The sequence below is a fragment of the Podarcis melisellensis genome (genome assembly GCF_964234715.1).
Source record: "Podarcis melisellensis genome assembly, chromosome: 12".
In the NCBI taxonomy this organism is placed as follows: Eukaryota; Metazoa; Chordata; class Lepidosauria; order Squamata; family Lacertidae; genus Podarcis; species Podarcis melisellensis.
The window spans coordinates 36882243-36898112 of record NC_138544.1 but is presented as its reverse complement, the minus strand read 5'-3'; the positions used below and the strand labels follow the sequence as shown (position 1 = coordinate 36898112).

The window sequence follows — 15870 nt, the reverse complement described above, 5'->3', positions numbered from 1 at the left end:
TCGGGCTAATGGAGTCGGTGTTTGGAGAGAAACTTTGTTTTTAGCTCTGAATAGAAGAAATTCATATCTCTAAGATTTAATATGTGTGCTGGGACCAGTGTGTAGTAGTTAACTATATATAAATTATTTCATTCTCATTCTCAGATTTTTTAAAAAGAATGATAATATTTTATTCTACTTGCCTGTTCTATAATACATGATGACACAATTTTCATCCTCGTTTGAAAAGTTGGGTTCATTGGGTGCCCAGGCTTCATAGGTAACTGGAGTTCCATTCAACCAGCTAGAGAAAATGATATGACAGTATTGGACAGAACAAAGTCATAGCTTTTTCATGTATACTGCATATTTTTACAATGGTTTTCAGGTTTTTTTTGAGCTCCATGGCCAAAGAACACCAAGCTAATAAAACGGTTTAGCTGTTGACCTTAGTGTTCTATCAGACAGCACTGTCAGATTTTCTTTTTGAGGAAACAACATTAAATATATCCAGCAGTATTGCTGAAATAATGGAGCCAAAATGGCTCAGAAAAAAATCATTATCTTTAAAGATTGAGATGCTATTAAAGCAGAGCAAATTGCCTGTTACTTTCCTTAATATCATTTTTTTATCACCACGAGGTTATTTGGATTTTATGCCTGAGGCAAGCAAACTTTTTCTTTAAGATAATGCATAAAATAATATTAATAGGTAACATAGTCCAACACTCCAACCATTGCACCATACCAGTTACAAGGAGAAAGGAGTGCTGTGCCCTCAGAAGGCTTGGAGGAAATAGATGACCCTGGGGATTCCTTTCCAACTCTACAATTCTACAATTCCATGATTCTAGAGCACAGTAAGTTTGTCATTGGGAAGGTGGTGCCTGAAGTCTTAATAAAGTTGGGAGAGACAAAGGAGTTGTGGCAGCATAGTAAATTTTAAGAATGTATTTTTACATTGTTGTAACCTACCTGGGGACCTTATGGTGGAGGTATGCAATAAGTAAGTAAGTAAGTAAATCATAGAAGGTATATTTTGAGATCTGTTAGACCCAATGTTGAGTCAGAGCAGAGAGGGGCGAAGGTTTAAAAAAGTTAAGGACCCCTGGATGGTTAAGTCCAGTCAAAGGTGACTATGGGTGTCGCACTCATCTTGCTTTTCAGGCGAAGGGAGTCGGTGTTTGCCCACAAACAGCTTTCTGGGTCATGTGGCCAGCATGACTAAACCACTTCTGGTGTAATGGAACACAGTGATGAGTGGAAGAGTGCACAGAAACACTGTTTACCTTCTCACCACAGCGGTACCTATTTACCTACTTGCACTGGCATGCTTTCGAACAGCTAGGTTGGCCAAAGTTGGGACAGAGTAATGAGAACTTAACACTGTCACGTGGATGTGAACCGCCGACCTTCCACTCGGCAAGTCCAGGAGGCTCAGTGGTTTAGACCACAGTGCTACCCACGTCCCTTCTAGGCAAAGGAAGGTTATCCAGTGATGAAAATGACAACTGCTATTTTGGGCACAAGAACTAAAAATCTGATTTCCACTTTTTGTTTGTTTGTTTGTTTACTTGTGTTTACTTACCGGTAACTTTTTTCAAAATCCACAGTTAAACCAATATAATGGTCATAATGACTGCGATAAAGCTGATTCTACAACATACAAAGAAAAATGGGAAGTAAATGCAACAATAAAGCAATCACATATTCTCCAGGGCAAGATAATTCAGCTGTCCCATAGGAAGTGCAGAATCAGGCAAGACAGAAAGAGGTTTGTAATTACGAACATAGCATGTCCATGCTGTTTAAAAATAAAATTAAAGCTTTTCAATTAAAACAAATTAAAACCTGTCAGTTACAATGAGGGTAAGCACAGAAGAAAGTTTTAAAAAAATGTTTCAATTTTAGCTGGTTATTTGAAGATTTCTATTTTCTATATAACTCAGTAACATTGCACCCCACTCCACCAGCTTCCAGGCCATAATATAGCACGGTGTTTACCTGGTCTGTTGTTCATTTAGTGAATTTGTAATTCTTAGTGAAGACAAAGAAGAGGAAAAGTAACAAATGAAATAAAAGGAGAAAATAAAGAGGAAAGAACTAATAAATAATAATAATAACAATAATAGTTTTTAAATTTATATTCCGCCCATCTTGCTGGGTTTCCCTAGCCACTCTGGGAGGCTTACAACATATATAAAATCACAACAAAGCATCAAACATTGGAAAACAAAATATCCTATATGAGCCACAAACCAACCAACAAATCAATAGAAACCACCACCAGCAGCAGCAATAATAAGCAGTTTACAGTTATACCCAAATTAAAATAACCACCAACCAACTAAACATTTAACCAACTAGAAGAGGGAAGGGATAAGAAGGGGCTAGAAGAAGTTTTCATAATGGGTGAAGAGAAAGGTAGAAAGGGTGGTTGGGCAGGTGAAGACAGAAGGTGAAACTCTGAGTGATAAGCCCACCATGCTTTCATGAGAATCTATTGAGAAGTTTCTGCTCTTCCCAAACATTTGATAGCCTATTACCAGAACCATCAAGTTTCTTAGAAAATTATTTCTGCATGGCATTTTTAACTTTGGTGGAATTAAAATTACATGCTTAGTCACAAAAATAAATACTGAAACAACTATTTTTAGGTTTTGAAAGAACCCGGTGTGCTGGAAAGTAGTTCAGTATAGCCACAGAAAATGCCAGCTCCAACAGGAATGGAAAATATAACTTCTTGTGAGACCTAACAAGAGGAGCATAATCAGAAACTGTTTGATGGGCACTGTACCTCAGTTCCTGTTAAATTTCTTCTCATGTGGTTGGACGGATTGAGATAATTGTCAGCACAAGCAATGCCTGGAAAGTCTAGTACTAGATTGGGCATTTATCACACAACCTGGTCAGCCCATTCAGGAATCCTATTTCCATACCTGTGTGGACCCCTGATCACATGGAAACTATTATCAGCATATTGCTGTGGCTGTGAATCATGCCTGAATTGTAACAATTATTTGGGGGATGGGGTGATGGTGAGAGGAATGTATGTAGATTTCTATTTGGCAAGTCTCACTTCCCCATCAGTGCCTTGTTTTACAATGGAAGCATATGACCACAAAGGCTCAAATTAGGTCTTTTAGGCTGCAATCTTCTACAGACTTATTTGAAAGTAAGACCCATTGAAGTCAAGAGACTTACTTCTCCGCAGACATGCATAGGATTGCACTAATTATCTCTGCAAGCTTCGGTGACACCATGCAGAAGAAAATGTTCTTCAGGCAACAAAATGGCTATTATCAAACAATGTATCTGGCTCTTTTTAAAACCAAGCTATATTTGATTAGGGAAGCATATGTTCCATATATTTCTTACGTATTTCCACAAAAACTGTCTTTCAGTTTCACTTTCAATGACCACAAGATCTGCATGTTGCTTCTTGCAGAATTCCCATGCTCTTTCTGCAGATGAACTTGCATTGCTGAAATAGTACTCGCTCTCATTATACAAAATCCAGCCATTTTCAATTCTTGTAAATTCATATTCTGCAAAAGAAAGCATATATTTATTTATTTGATTGAAAATATTTCTCAACTACCTTTCATCAAAAGATTTTGAAGAGGTATATAAACATGTGAATAACATTAATTCACACAACAAGTGGTCCAGCTAAGCAACTTCAGTGATCTTAATGAAGATAATAACCCCCCTACTTTAGACAGATACATTATTTCAGTTTTGAAACTTACAAGGACTCCCCACCACCACCACCACACTCCCCTTTTCTACTCCATGCTTTATTCCTGTTCACATTCAACTAAAAACAAAACAGTTTGGTTACCCCGTTTGGTTAAAAATATTTTAAAAGTAAAATATAAAAAGAGCACCTAGAACCATGGACATATATTTCCCAAGGGGAAAAAAAGTTGGTTCAGTGGTGATGATAACAGCATTGGGGGGGGGGTGAGCTAAAATGCAAGTATGCAAGACACTGCATTTTTAAAGGTACTGTCTTATGATTTCACATATGGTAGCTAGTAAGTCACTAGTGGTCCTTTGAGGGGCAAGGTGCATGAGAGGTTTAGTAGTAGTTCAGATGCTCTTGGAGAGAACTTATTTTCTTGGCCTTTTCAGTCTGGGTTTTGGACCAGATATGAAACAGAATCAGCCTTCATCTCCATGATGGGCGATTTTTTTGTGGAGAAGGGCAGTGGGGTTGTGACATCATCACTCTTGAACTTAATTCAGTGGGACTTAATTCTGGGTAGACATACATAGTACAGTTGTACCTTGGTTGCCGAATGGAATGTGTTCCAGGAGTCCATTCGGCTTCCAGAACTATTTGAAAACCAGGGCATGGCTTACGATTGGCTGCAGGAGCTTCCTTCAGCCAGTTGGAAGCTGGGGAAGCCACACCGGACATTCGACTTCCAAAAATCATTGGAAAACCAGAACATTCACTTCCGTATTGCAATTGTTCGGGAGCCAAAACGTTCAGCAACTAAGCCTTTCGAATTCCAAGGCACGACTGTACTGAGATAACATCTCTCTTGCTCTCACTCACACTCAGTAGTTGCCTAGTACAACTAAACTTCAGGCCGCCAGGTGGTTTTCCTGAAGCTAGAGAACCACATTCTGCCAGTGTGTGTGCTAATTTGTGTGTATCAAGCTGTTAAATTGTGCACCGGCAGTGCAGCCTGAACAAAAAGTGGAGGGACAATCCTACATTCCAAAGCAGTTCAATCCTCTTAGCCTAGCCAATGAAAATACAAAAATAATAAAGGGGCGGGGGAGGAGAAGGATAAACTCAAGTTATAAGAATATGATGTACAGCAGCTAAGGAGATCTGACACTCAGGAACAGAGGGGGTGCCTAAGCCAAACCACTGGTCCTCCTAACTGAGTACTGTCAACACTGCCTGGCTGTAATCTCCAGGGTTTCAGTCAGGGATGTCTCCCAGTCCTACCTGGAGATATGGAGGACCTGGGACCTCTCTCATGCAAATCAGATGCTCTATCACTAAGAGACAGTCCCTCCCCAATTATATGTAATCCAAGCAAGCAAGCCCAGGTTAGGGAGCAGCTGCCGCTGGCTCCTGACAGAATTTCCAATGGATGAAAAGAAACTGGTGGGGTGGCTCCTTTCTCACTTTCTCTGGGGCTACTTAAACTTGTGTGACCTGAGGGAAGGCAGAATTGAACAAGCCCAAGCCAGGGAGCACCTGCATCTTTGGCAGAACCATCAATGGCCCAAGAGAGCTGAAAAGGCAGCCCCAGCCCCACTTTCCATGGTGCTGCTTAAAAGAGGCATGTGTGACCCAAGGAAAGGTGGAATCACCCAACATACCAAAACCAACGACTGGATCTTTTTTCACTGTTACACCTGAAAAACAAAACACATTAATTCTAATGGACCCTAGCATAATTTCTATTTTCTTACATCGTTTCATATTGCAAACAGGAGTACATAAAAATTAAAGTGTCATTTATAGCATATGACATTTCTGTAATTCTGACAGAATAATGCGACAGAACAATCAGTGGCTTCTGTAGTCACAAAGAGTTTGATGCACTAGATCCCTCGTTCTCATCAAAATGGAACACAGGAGAATCCACACTTACACTGGGGTTTTGTTCCCGGCTACTGTGTGCGTCGCTAGGATGAACATGAGTGGGGATTTCCCTGTTCTGCCCACACCTTGTACTGTTCCTGCCCCTTTTGGTGCCAAAAAGGGCACACATGTCAGTGGGAGCATGCATGCTAATCACGCGCATATGGGGAGACACCTGTACTTCATATCTCATAAAATGAAAGCCAAGGATCTGAAGTCTGCAACATTCTTAATGACGGCTGAATGTATTTCACATTATTATTTCCTTCTCTGAAAAGTTAGGCATGTAATAAAAATGTTAAAATGCCAGGTTTCAGCAGAGCAGCATAAAGCCTGTTCACTTTGCTTAATGAACTAGTGTTAGATTAAAAGGGTACCTTACCTCTCTTTATTTGGCAAACCCAATTCTTAAAATATTCACACCAGTCAGAACTCTGCCACGAACTATAGACATACATGGCTCTGCATCCCGTGTCTTCATGGTAACGATCACTAAGATGAAAATTCCTTTCAAAGTCTACCTACAGTGGGAATAAAGATTTCTTACTCTTTCTAAAAAAAAAAAAAAAGCTTTAGCAGTAATATACAGAAAAGGAGACAGACTTATGTTGCAGTCTTTGAAAGATTTGTACAAATGTGTGCATGTGCATATGTAGAAAGAGAGATGGGCTGTCATTTGTTTATTAATAGTGTGTTGATCCTATAGGTTATTATAAAGAATCAGTTCAGGTCACTGTAAGTTATCTAGATGACTGGCCCTGTGGCCCATGCCTTTGGCTTTCTAACTACAAGCGAGTTGAGGGAGGGGCCCCCACCCATTTTCCCTCTAATGCCAAACCACTTCCTTTGTTACTGGGATGGCCAGTTACCTTACCAAGAAGCTAGCCTGGCTGTTCCAGGAATCTGAATCATTGCTTAGATTTTAATGCTTGTTGGTTCCAGGAATGCCGCCTACCTGCCCACATACTCAAAACAACATAAACCAGGCAGTCAACGTGTGCTCTCCTGCTCCAGTATCCTTGTTTTTGAAATAAAAAATGTTCATTTAAACATATAAAAACAAATCTAATCCAACCAGACAAGCAGCAACTCTTCAGCACTGGTGGAAGAAGAGGGGGCAGTGGGAGCGCATTACCCCCAGCAGCGCGATCCTGGTGGGGTGCCCACCTGACCCGTGCTGGGCGCTGCACCCCGCAGGCGGCATGCCACGGCCCCAGGATGCATGCCACGCTCCTCTGGGCAGTGCACCATGCTCCTGGGACGCATGCCATGCCCCCAGGATGTCAGCCAGCCACGCCCCGTCTGCTCTCCACCCCCCATTGCTGGAGCATGAAGCTCCGCCACTGCTCTGTAGTAACTGCCGTAAATGTTGAATCTAAAAATGAGATTACAAGCAAATCATGTTTATAAAAACTGAAATTTCCAGTGACTTAAAATCGAAAACACTGCTATGGGATCTGTCAATGTTCAGTTGGAGAGTAAGAGGTCATTTACTTACAGGAGATCCATCACTCCAAGTATATCCTTTATTGGGTGCCAACTCACTGAAACCAGTCCAATAATAACCATATTTTTTCCTAATTCTAAAATATATAACAATAAATATACAGAGATCAGAAAATTGCAAACAGAGTATGGATGTAGATATAGTTGGTGTTTTAAACTTCATGGTACAGACCACTCCCCATTTACACAAGGGATACATTCCAAGGCACCATACCTTTAAGTAAAACCATGTTATTGAACACCATTGAAAAAGCCTGTAAACACCCTCCAAAACCTCTGGGAACCTTTTTTAAAATAAAAATAGCAGACCACTGAACTCTGCCACAATTGCTCCCTCCAAACCTCCATTCTCAAACTCCAACTCTCTACTGGCCTCAAAGGTCAATGCAAAGGCTGCAAAGGTCAATGCAAAGGCTGTGTCATTTTTTGCACTCTTTGGAGCTGTTTTTGTGCTTTGTCGTGCCACTTACGGGTTTGCAGCAATGCGTGCAAATGGGAAGTTGTCTGTATTGCGACTAGCTTAATATTCTTTAGAAAAATAGCATAAATGAATCTATCACCAGTTCATACATTTAATTTTTGGTACAGTATCAGATTTCTGGAGCGGGTGTACTGTTTGGAGCAGGAACTGTGTGTGTGTCTAACTTCTGCTCACATGGTCAATTCTTAAGCACACCTGGATTTCAAACTAAGTTATTGGTTCTGTATAGGTGACCACATTATAATCCAGGTGTCCCTAGTCCTCTGCGGCCCATGAGTTCATTTATACATTTGTTAAAACTTTCTCCCTTTGCTTCCCAGAAGCCTCCCTCAGAACAAAGCTAACTATGTGACAATGTAGTTTCTTCTAGGAAAATCGGTAGCTCTCAGCTGCTGGTCACTGGGATGAATGTTCAAGAAGTGGTGAGATAATATGAAATATGGGAGGAGCCAGCATGAGCTCTTACTTTTAGTAAAGCTTGACAAAGTGGAGACTGAAAGCAGTGGCATAGCGTGAGTTGTTCATGCCCAGGGTGGGCAAGCCACTGACAATGCCGGAGCACCCCAGCCAAGCAGAGCCATGCTGCTTGTCCACCCACATAACCATCACCCTACAAGTGAGCCTCACTCTCACTGCCATCTTTTTTTCTTTCTTTTTCAAGCTAAATTTACAAATCCTTTATTTAAAAAAGAAAATAGGGACTTATGGGAAAGGCGATACTGCTGTCCAAACCATCTCCATCACCAAACAGCTGGAAAACCTGCATTTTAGCTTCATATTTACATGCTAAACTCTATCCTCATATTGTTCTGGACATGCACCCAACCCTATGCATATGGTTCATTTATGGAAACAGGAGGTGCTCTTGGAAAGTGTGGGGCAGTAGGAAAAGTTACCATATAGCAAGTTGTGTTTCCTTTACAATCGTACCTTGGTTTTTCAAACAGCTTAGTTCTCGAATGTTTTGGCTCCCGAATGCCACAAACCCAGAAGTGACTGTTCCGGTTTGCAAACCATTTTAGGAAGCCAAACTTCTGACGGGGCTTCTGCAGCTTCTGACTGGCTGTAGGAGCTTCCTGTTGCATACATAAAGAATGTTCTGTCCTTCTTTAGCACCTTCTGGCCGACAATACCCAGAAGGAAGGCCTCTGGTTTCTTAGTGAAGGTATACTTAAATACCTTTTTCAACTCATTATATATCATTTCCCAGAAGGCCTTCACTTTAGGGCAGGTCCACCAGAGGTGAAAGAATGTTCCTTCATTTTCTTTACATTTCCAGCATTTATTATCAGACAAATGGTATATTTTGGCAAGTTTAACTGGGGTCATGTACCATCTGTATATCATTTTCATTACATTTTCCTTCAAAGCATTACATGCAGTAAAGTTCAGCCCAGTGGTCCACAACCTTTCCCAGTCTTCAAACATAATGTTATGCCCAATATCCTGTGCCCATTTTATCATAGCCGATTTAACCATTTCGTCTTGTGTGTTCCATTTCAACAGCAAGTTATACATTCTTGAAAGTACCTTAGTCTTAGGTTCTAACAATTCTGTTTCCAACTTCGATTTCTCCACCTGGAACCCTAACTTTTTGTCATTTTTAAAAACTTCTTTAATCTGAGCGTAATGTAACCAGTCTCGCACTTTATCCTTCATTTTCTCCATACTCTGCAATTTCCAATTATTTCCATCTTTTTCTAGCAATTCCCAATATTTTGGCCAGTCGGCTTAGGAAGCCAAACTTCTGACGGGGCTTCTGCAGCTTCTGACTGGCTGTAGGAGCTTCCTGCAGCCAATCAGAAGCCGCACTTTGGTTTCCGAACGTTGTGGAAGTTGAACGGACTTCCGGAATGGATTCCGTTCGACTTCCAAGGTACAACTGCATTGTAAGACAGTCACACACAAACTGCAGCTACAGAACCTGGGCAAAGAGAGAGATGGGCATGAGGGAAGTGAGTGAGAGGCAGGCCATTTTAGTACATGCATTTCAGAGGAGAGAGGTGTTTGGGTTCGCACCTTGGTTCAGGAAATGTCAGTTGGGAGGTTCACAAGAAAAAAATTGCAAATGTCTTCCCCAACCCTTTTTGATACTGAGACAAAGTGAAGGAAAAACCATTTAATGAAACTCACAATTCCATTATAACATCTTTTTCGTTTTCACTGTGAATAGAAGCTAGGTCTCCTCCAATTGCTCTACAAAAATCTTGTGCTTCGAACCAAGATTTCCTGTTCTTTACTTCTTTGTAATAGGCCTAAATGCATATAAATACAATTGCATATAGGTAATAAACAAATCTTGCAAAATTCATTCACAGTGAGATTTGTGTGGTTTGCATGAACACCTATTTGGCATTTAACAATAGTGGCTAATGACCAAAATAGACATGGCATAATTGTACATGTTTTTAAAATGTACAGAAATAGCTTTGTGCAGGAGGCTCCCACTGATGCCAGTTTGAACTTTCCTCCCAACATTTTGTCCCTCCCACCAGCTGCCCTTCCTCCTGCCTTTGCACAAGGAACTCCCAGACTAGTGGTTCTTGAGAAAGCAGGTAACACAGGGAAGCATAAATCTCTCTGTGTTTCCATCTGAAAGTCCTGGATAAACTGCACAAGCACAGTCTTTCTTCTACAGAAGGTCAGAAGGTTGCTTCTTCTGCTCTAATGCCAGTTCTGGAAGTCCATTTTGATCTACTGCAAACCTACCAAAGATCTACCTTCCATCCTCCCCATCTATAAAACATTTAATAAGCAATTGAATATTGGCAGTTCAAATAAATCATGGAACCAAACCCCACTATAAAAAGAGTAACGATAAAAAACCTGCACTGAGCAGTAACACTGAAATTAAAACAGACATACTGAAATATGTATCCATCCTTGTTTTGAAACAAGCAAGAACTGGCACTGAAACTGACTCAAGAAATGGTATAAAGGTAAAGGTACCCTTGACCGTTAGGTCCAGTCGCAGACGACTCAGGGATTGAGGCGCTCATCTCGGTCTATAGGCCGAGGGAGCCGGCGTTTGTCCGCAGACAGCTTCCGGGTCATGTGGTGAATCAGAACAGTGCACAGAAATGCCATTTACCTTCCCGCCAGAGCGGTGCCTATTTATCTACTTGCACTTTAGCATGCTTTCGAACTGCTAGGTGGGCAGAAGCTGGGGCCCAACAATGGGAGCTCACCCCGTCGTGGGGATTCGAACCACCAACCTTCTGATTGGCAAGCCCTAGGCTCTGTGGTTTAGACCACAGAGCCACGTGCGTCATCAAGAAACAGTATACCTACCTTAAAACACACAGGTCTAGTACTGCTTGGATGCCATTCATTTGGACATGCAGGCAGAGGAGTTGGTTTGGGAGCAGGAGTTGTTGTTACACCTTCTGCCCATTGTTTGCAGATGAAGGCTGCCTTCTCCTCACAGTTCACAACATCCCACAATCCAGCTGCAGTCCCAGTTCTCATGGCAACACAGCCGGGTTGTTGCCCTTTTGGAAGTACAAGAAAAGTTCAGTTGAGCCTTGTTCTTCACAGATATTCAAAACAATTGGAGAAAGCCTTTGTGAAATACCATTCCTGGTGGACTTCAGGCAATACCTACCAGGCATTCCTGAGTTCCAGTGGGTGAACAGAACACCGTCTCCATTTGTCCAGTTGAATGTCCCTGGTTGCTCTACATCTGAAAGGCCGATCCAGAAATATTTTTCAGAACGAAGTCCAACTAGACTAGTCAGGAAGGCCTGTTCATATCTGTGGAGAAGAATATGTAATCAATTCTTTCGAATTATTTTAAATTTCCTATATTTTAAAACTAAACTGATGGCCTACCACAGGACAGTTCTCTTCCTGTTGAAGTACAGAGCCTAGCAGGATAATGGACAGGCCACAGTGGAGAAAGGGATGTGTCTAAACCAATAGATCCACTATCACTAAGCAATATACCTGCATGTTGCATCTATCTATACAATTCAGTCTACAGCAATTTTACAAGTGAAAAACAAAAAAATACAAGTGCATCCAGGCAAATAACTGAAGCAGAAGAATCTCAGCCCAGGCTGCACATTAGGCGACTTGTGTAACATACATATAGGATTAGGGATTTTATAAGGAATTCTAGCCGGGGACCTAGGGAGCATCAGGGTTATCCAGTGTGTGTGTGGGGGGGGGATGGGCCGGCTCTGGAGAACATATGTTCAAGCAGAGATAGCTGCCCTCATAACGCCGCCGCCGCAGGGGAGAGCAATGACGACCTTTCGGCGTACGGTCAAAGCCTCCCTTCAGAAAACCCCTTTAACGGGGATCCCTGGTATCGCCGCCACAAAGGGGAAGATGGACTAAAGGATTCCGCCCAAGGCCTGATACCACCAAAGTTGTGACGTTTTGCTACGGGAAAGGCGAAACCTGCCAATGCAGGGAAATTCCTTTCCGGCCCTTTAACAGCGACCTTAACGTAGCAGCGCCCGCATACCTGTGAAGAAAAGTTAACCTGCAAAATAAGACATTAACTGAGGGTGGGTAGGGTGGGAGAAGCTCTGGAGCGAAGTGAGGATTCCCAGGTAAGATCCTCCCTCTATTGTGTGGGCAGGTAATCCCTCCCCTACCTGGCCTGGTCTCCTTGGCAACGCTTCCCCCAGGTGGGATTGGACAACTGACTGAGGTAGGCGGAGACCTTCAGGTATCCCACCTGAGGGAAGGCAAAGCCAAGCCTATGCTGTTGGAGCCGCTCCAGATCTAGGGGCTGCACGTGCCCATGCAAAGGGCGCCCCCCGTTTTAAGCGGGGAGCGGTCATTATAGGCACAGCCAATATGCGTGTGACTGTGCATGCATGCATCACGCTGAACCTGGAAGTGACCCAAACCCCATACAAAAATGGGCAGAACAGGGTAGGGGTAGAGGAGAATGAGGTGTTAGCAGGCTTTTTCAGTGGTGTTTCAAATATATATAATTTCACTTAGACAAACAGTGCCCCGTGTAAACTGGGAGTTGCATGTAATGAAATCAGTGACAAGGAGTGCAAGGTCCATGCAGTGCAGAAGTTTCAGGAAAGTGAGGCAAGCCACAGATTGCAAATCAAGTAGGAAATTCACAAGAAACACAGAGCAGCTAATTCAACAAAGTAGCTTAGTCACAGGCTACAGGTCAAATCTTAATATTCATTATGTGACAAAGAAATATAGCAATTACACATTTCACTCACATAAAACACATATGGTTGTTAGTCCTGTTCACAATAGAGTAGACCCATTGAAATTAATGAGCATGGATAATTTATGTCCATCAGCAGGTTTAATGTGAGCAAACCTTAGCTGGAAACAACCCATAGAAAAGTAATCATTTATCTTTCATGTCTCACAAGAAAAGTAATCATTTCTCTTTCATGTCCAGCAAAGGGAAGAAGAAAGGAATACAGTATATGCCCTCCAAACAGCAAGACCATTTAGTTTTGATACCTGTTTTCCACAGAAGTCAAAGTTCCGTGATTTGCTGCACATGATGTCTTTGCTTCTGAAAATGTTGCAGATGTTTGTTCAATTAAGTAACAGTAGAAACCATGCCTTCTCCAGCCCTGTTGACATAGAAGAACCAACAACCATATGTTACCACAATATTACCAGGATGGAGACATTGCGTTTATTTTTATTTTTTTAAATCTTTTTTATTGAGTTTTCTTTACAGCTAACAAATAACATTACAAAAGACAGCAAAACAAAAAAAGTAAAACCAAAAAACACATACACCCAGAAAAGAGAAAAACAAAAATCTCAATAAGGCACAAAAAATATAAGATAAAAAAGAAACACAACATACAAAAAAACACACCAAAAAACCAGGAAACAAGAGAAATGCCAATAGACATTTCCGACATACAAGTTGACTTCCTTCCCTGCTGGATTCGGGTTTCTTACTTAGAGACTCCCTTTTCTACAGCTGGTATTGTTACTGGTTATAAAACATCGTAAGTTTTATAATAGGCCTGCTATAGTTGTTAAGTTTTTATAATTTCTTTCTGTATAAGTCATAAATTTATTCCAATCATCAATAAACTTTGTATTTCTTTGGTTTCTAATTTTTTGGGTCATTTTAGCTAATTCAACAAATTCAAATAGTTTGGCTTGCCACTCCCTCACTGTTGGTATATTTGTACTTTTCCAATTTTGTGCAATTAGTATTCTGGCCGCTGCTGTCGAATATTGGAATAAGGTTTTATCTTCTTTTCTTATTTCATCGCCAATAATTCCTAATAAGAAGGCTTCTGGTCTTTTTACGAAGGTGTATTTAAATATTTTTTTTAACTCGTTATAAATTAAATTCCAAAATTTCTTCACCTCCTCACACGTCCACCACATGTGGAAAAAATTGCCTTCTTTTGTTTTACACTTCCAGCAGGCCTTATTACCCGTCTTATACATCTTATTTAACTTAGCTGGTGTTATATACCACCTATACATCATCTTTTGTACATTTTCTCTTATTGTGACGCTCGCCGTAAATTTTATTCCATTTTTCCATAATTTTGACCATTTTTCGTATTCTATATTATGCCCTAGGTCCATTGCCCATTTTACCATAACCTCCTTGATTTCCTCATCTTTAGTGTCCCACTCCAATAGTATATCATACATTTTGGACAACAGCTTGGTTTTACTCTCTATTATTTCTATTTGGAATTTGGACTTCTTTTCATTTATTCCTACTTTTTTATCTTCCGTCCATCTTGCATTTATTTGATGATATTGTAGCCAGCCTGTTAGATTTCCTTTCAGTTCTTCATATGGTCTTAATATCCAGCCGCCTTCGGATCTCGTCAGTAAGTCTTCGTAAGTCAATCTCTGTCCTTCCATATTTATTTTTTTAATTGTTGAAATATCTATTGGGGACAACCACCACGGTGTTTTCCATTCCAACATTTTTTTGTTTCTCTCCCAAACATCATATAATGGGCCTCTAATAATGTGACTTGTGAAATCTTTGTGTATTTTTTCTTTATTTGGCCATAAGTAAGTGTGCCAGCCGTACCTTTTGAATCCTTCTAAATCTAATAAGTCTGTATTTTCCAAAGTTATCCAGTCTTTGGTCCAACAAAGGCAGGCGGCTTCGAAATACAATTTTAAATTCGGGACCGAAAACCCCCCTCTTTCCTTTCGATCCGTAAGTAATTTATATTTAATCCTTGGCCTTCTCCCATTCCAAATAAATTTCGAGAGTGTTTTTTGCCAATCTTTGAATATTTTGGAGCCTTTAAGAACTGGTATGTTTTGGAACAGAAACAACATTCTTGGGAGTATATTCATTTTTATAGCCTCCATTCTTCCTATCCACGAGAGTTTAACTCTGTTCCAGACATCCAAATCTTTTTTAATTTCCCTCCACGTTGTTGAGTAATTGTCCTGAATTAAATTTATATTTCTTGGAGTAATCCAGATTCCCAAATATTTTATTTTCTTCGTGATCTTAATTCCGTATTGTTTTTCTAATTTTTCTCTTTCTTCCTTTCCCAGATTTTTAGTCATCATTTTTGTCTTTAATCTATTCAATTTGAAGCCAGATAGGTTACCATATTCTTCTAGTAATTCCAGTGTTTTGTTGAGACTTTTTTGTGGTTCTTCCAAAGACAGCATCAAGTCGTCCGCATAAGCTTCTAATTTATATTCCTTTATTCCTACCTTAATCCCTTGTATCTCTGGTGTTGTTCTTATTTTATTCATTATTACCTCTAAAGCCATGATAAACAGGCTTTATGAGGCAATATACAAGAACCAATTTGCTAAATTGATTATAAATAATACAAATACATTCAGAATTGAAAAAGGGACAAGACAAGGATGCCCTCTCTCCCCACTCCTGTTTATCATGACATTGCGTTTATTTTAATGGTGCTGCTGAACATTTACTGAGATGAGAATCACATCCACCACTAGACATCATAGAACTTATACAGAGTTCTCCTATATGTTGCCAGGGACAATGATGTCATCACCCCTAACAGTGCACGAACTCGCAGTGCTTCTTTTTTATTGGATAGGTCAATGAATCAGAGACCTTCAGCATTGTTGCCAGTAATTTGCTACCCCAGCCAATGTGACAATCTTTATTATTTTTTGCCCTTTTGGAAATTGCAGTAGTGTGAAACCAAAAAGTGAAAACGGAACAATCCTGATATATAACTAACTATATACTTTAACAATGAAAGACTGATAAAGAGCCTTGAATGTACACATAGAGGCTCCAAGGCATATGCATAAGGTTCCCTTGTCCAATACTTTTCTCTGACTCAGGAAATGCTCC

The 15870-nt window shown here is 40.6% G+C and overlaps 1 protein-coding gene across 2 annotated transcripts in view; it reads right to left on the bottom strand.

The window, feature by feature from the left end:
* Positions 1 to 165: 165 nt before the first annotated feature.
* Positions 166 to 15870, bottom strand: part of LOC309381111 (macrophage mannose receptor 1-like) — a 33960-nt gene continuing 18255 nt past the window's right edge. For both annotated transcript variants that reach the window (XM_081931610.1, XM_081931609.1), the window contains exons 10-19: positions 13035 to 13150; positions 11185 to 11333; positions 10872 to 11071; positions 9714 to 9835; positions 7092 to 7176; positions 5976 to 6114; positions 5329 to 5364; positions 3358 to 3527; positions 1568 to 1635; positions 166 to 283 (exon numbers count right to left, since the gene is read on the bottom strand). In XM_081931610.1, the coding sequence (XP_081787736.1) occupies positions 175 to 283; positions 1568 to 1635; positions 3358 to 3527; positions 5329 to 5364; positions 5976 to 6114; positions 7092 to 7176; positions 9714 to 9835; positions 10872 to 11071; positions 11185 to 11333; positions 13035 to 13150 (1194 nt within the window). In that variant the 3' untranslated portion in view covers positions 166 to 174. The remainder of the gene's footprint in view (positions 284 to 1567; positions 1636 to 3357; positions 3528 to 5328; positions 5365 to 5975; positions 6115 to 7091; positions 7177 to 9713; positions 9836 to 10871; positions 11072 to 11184; positions 11334 to 13034; positions 13151 to 15870) is intronic.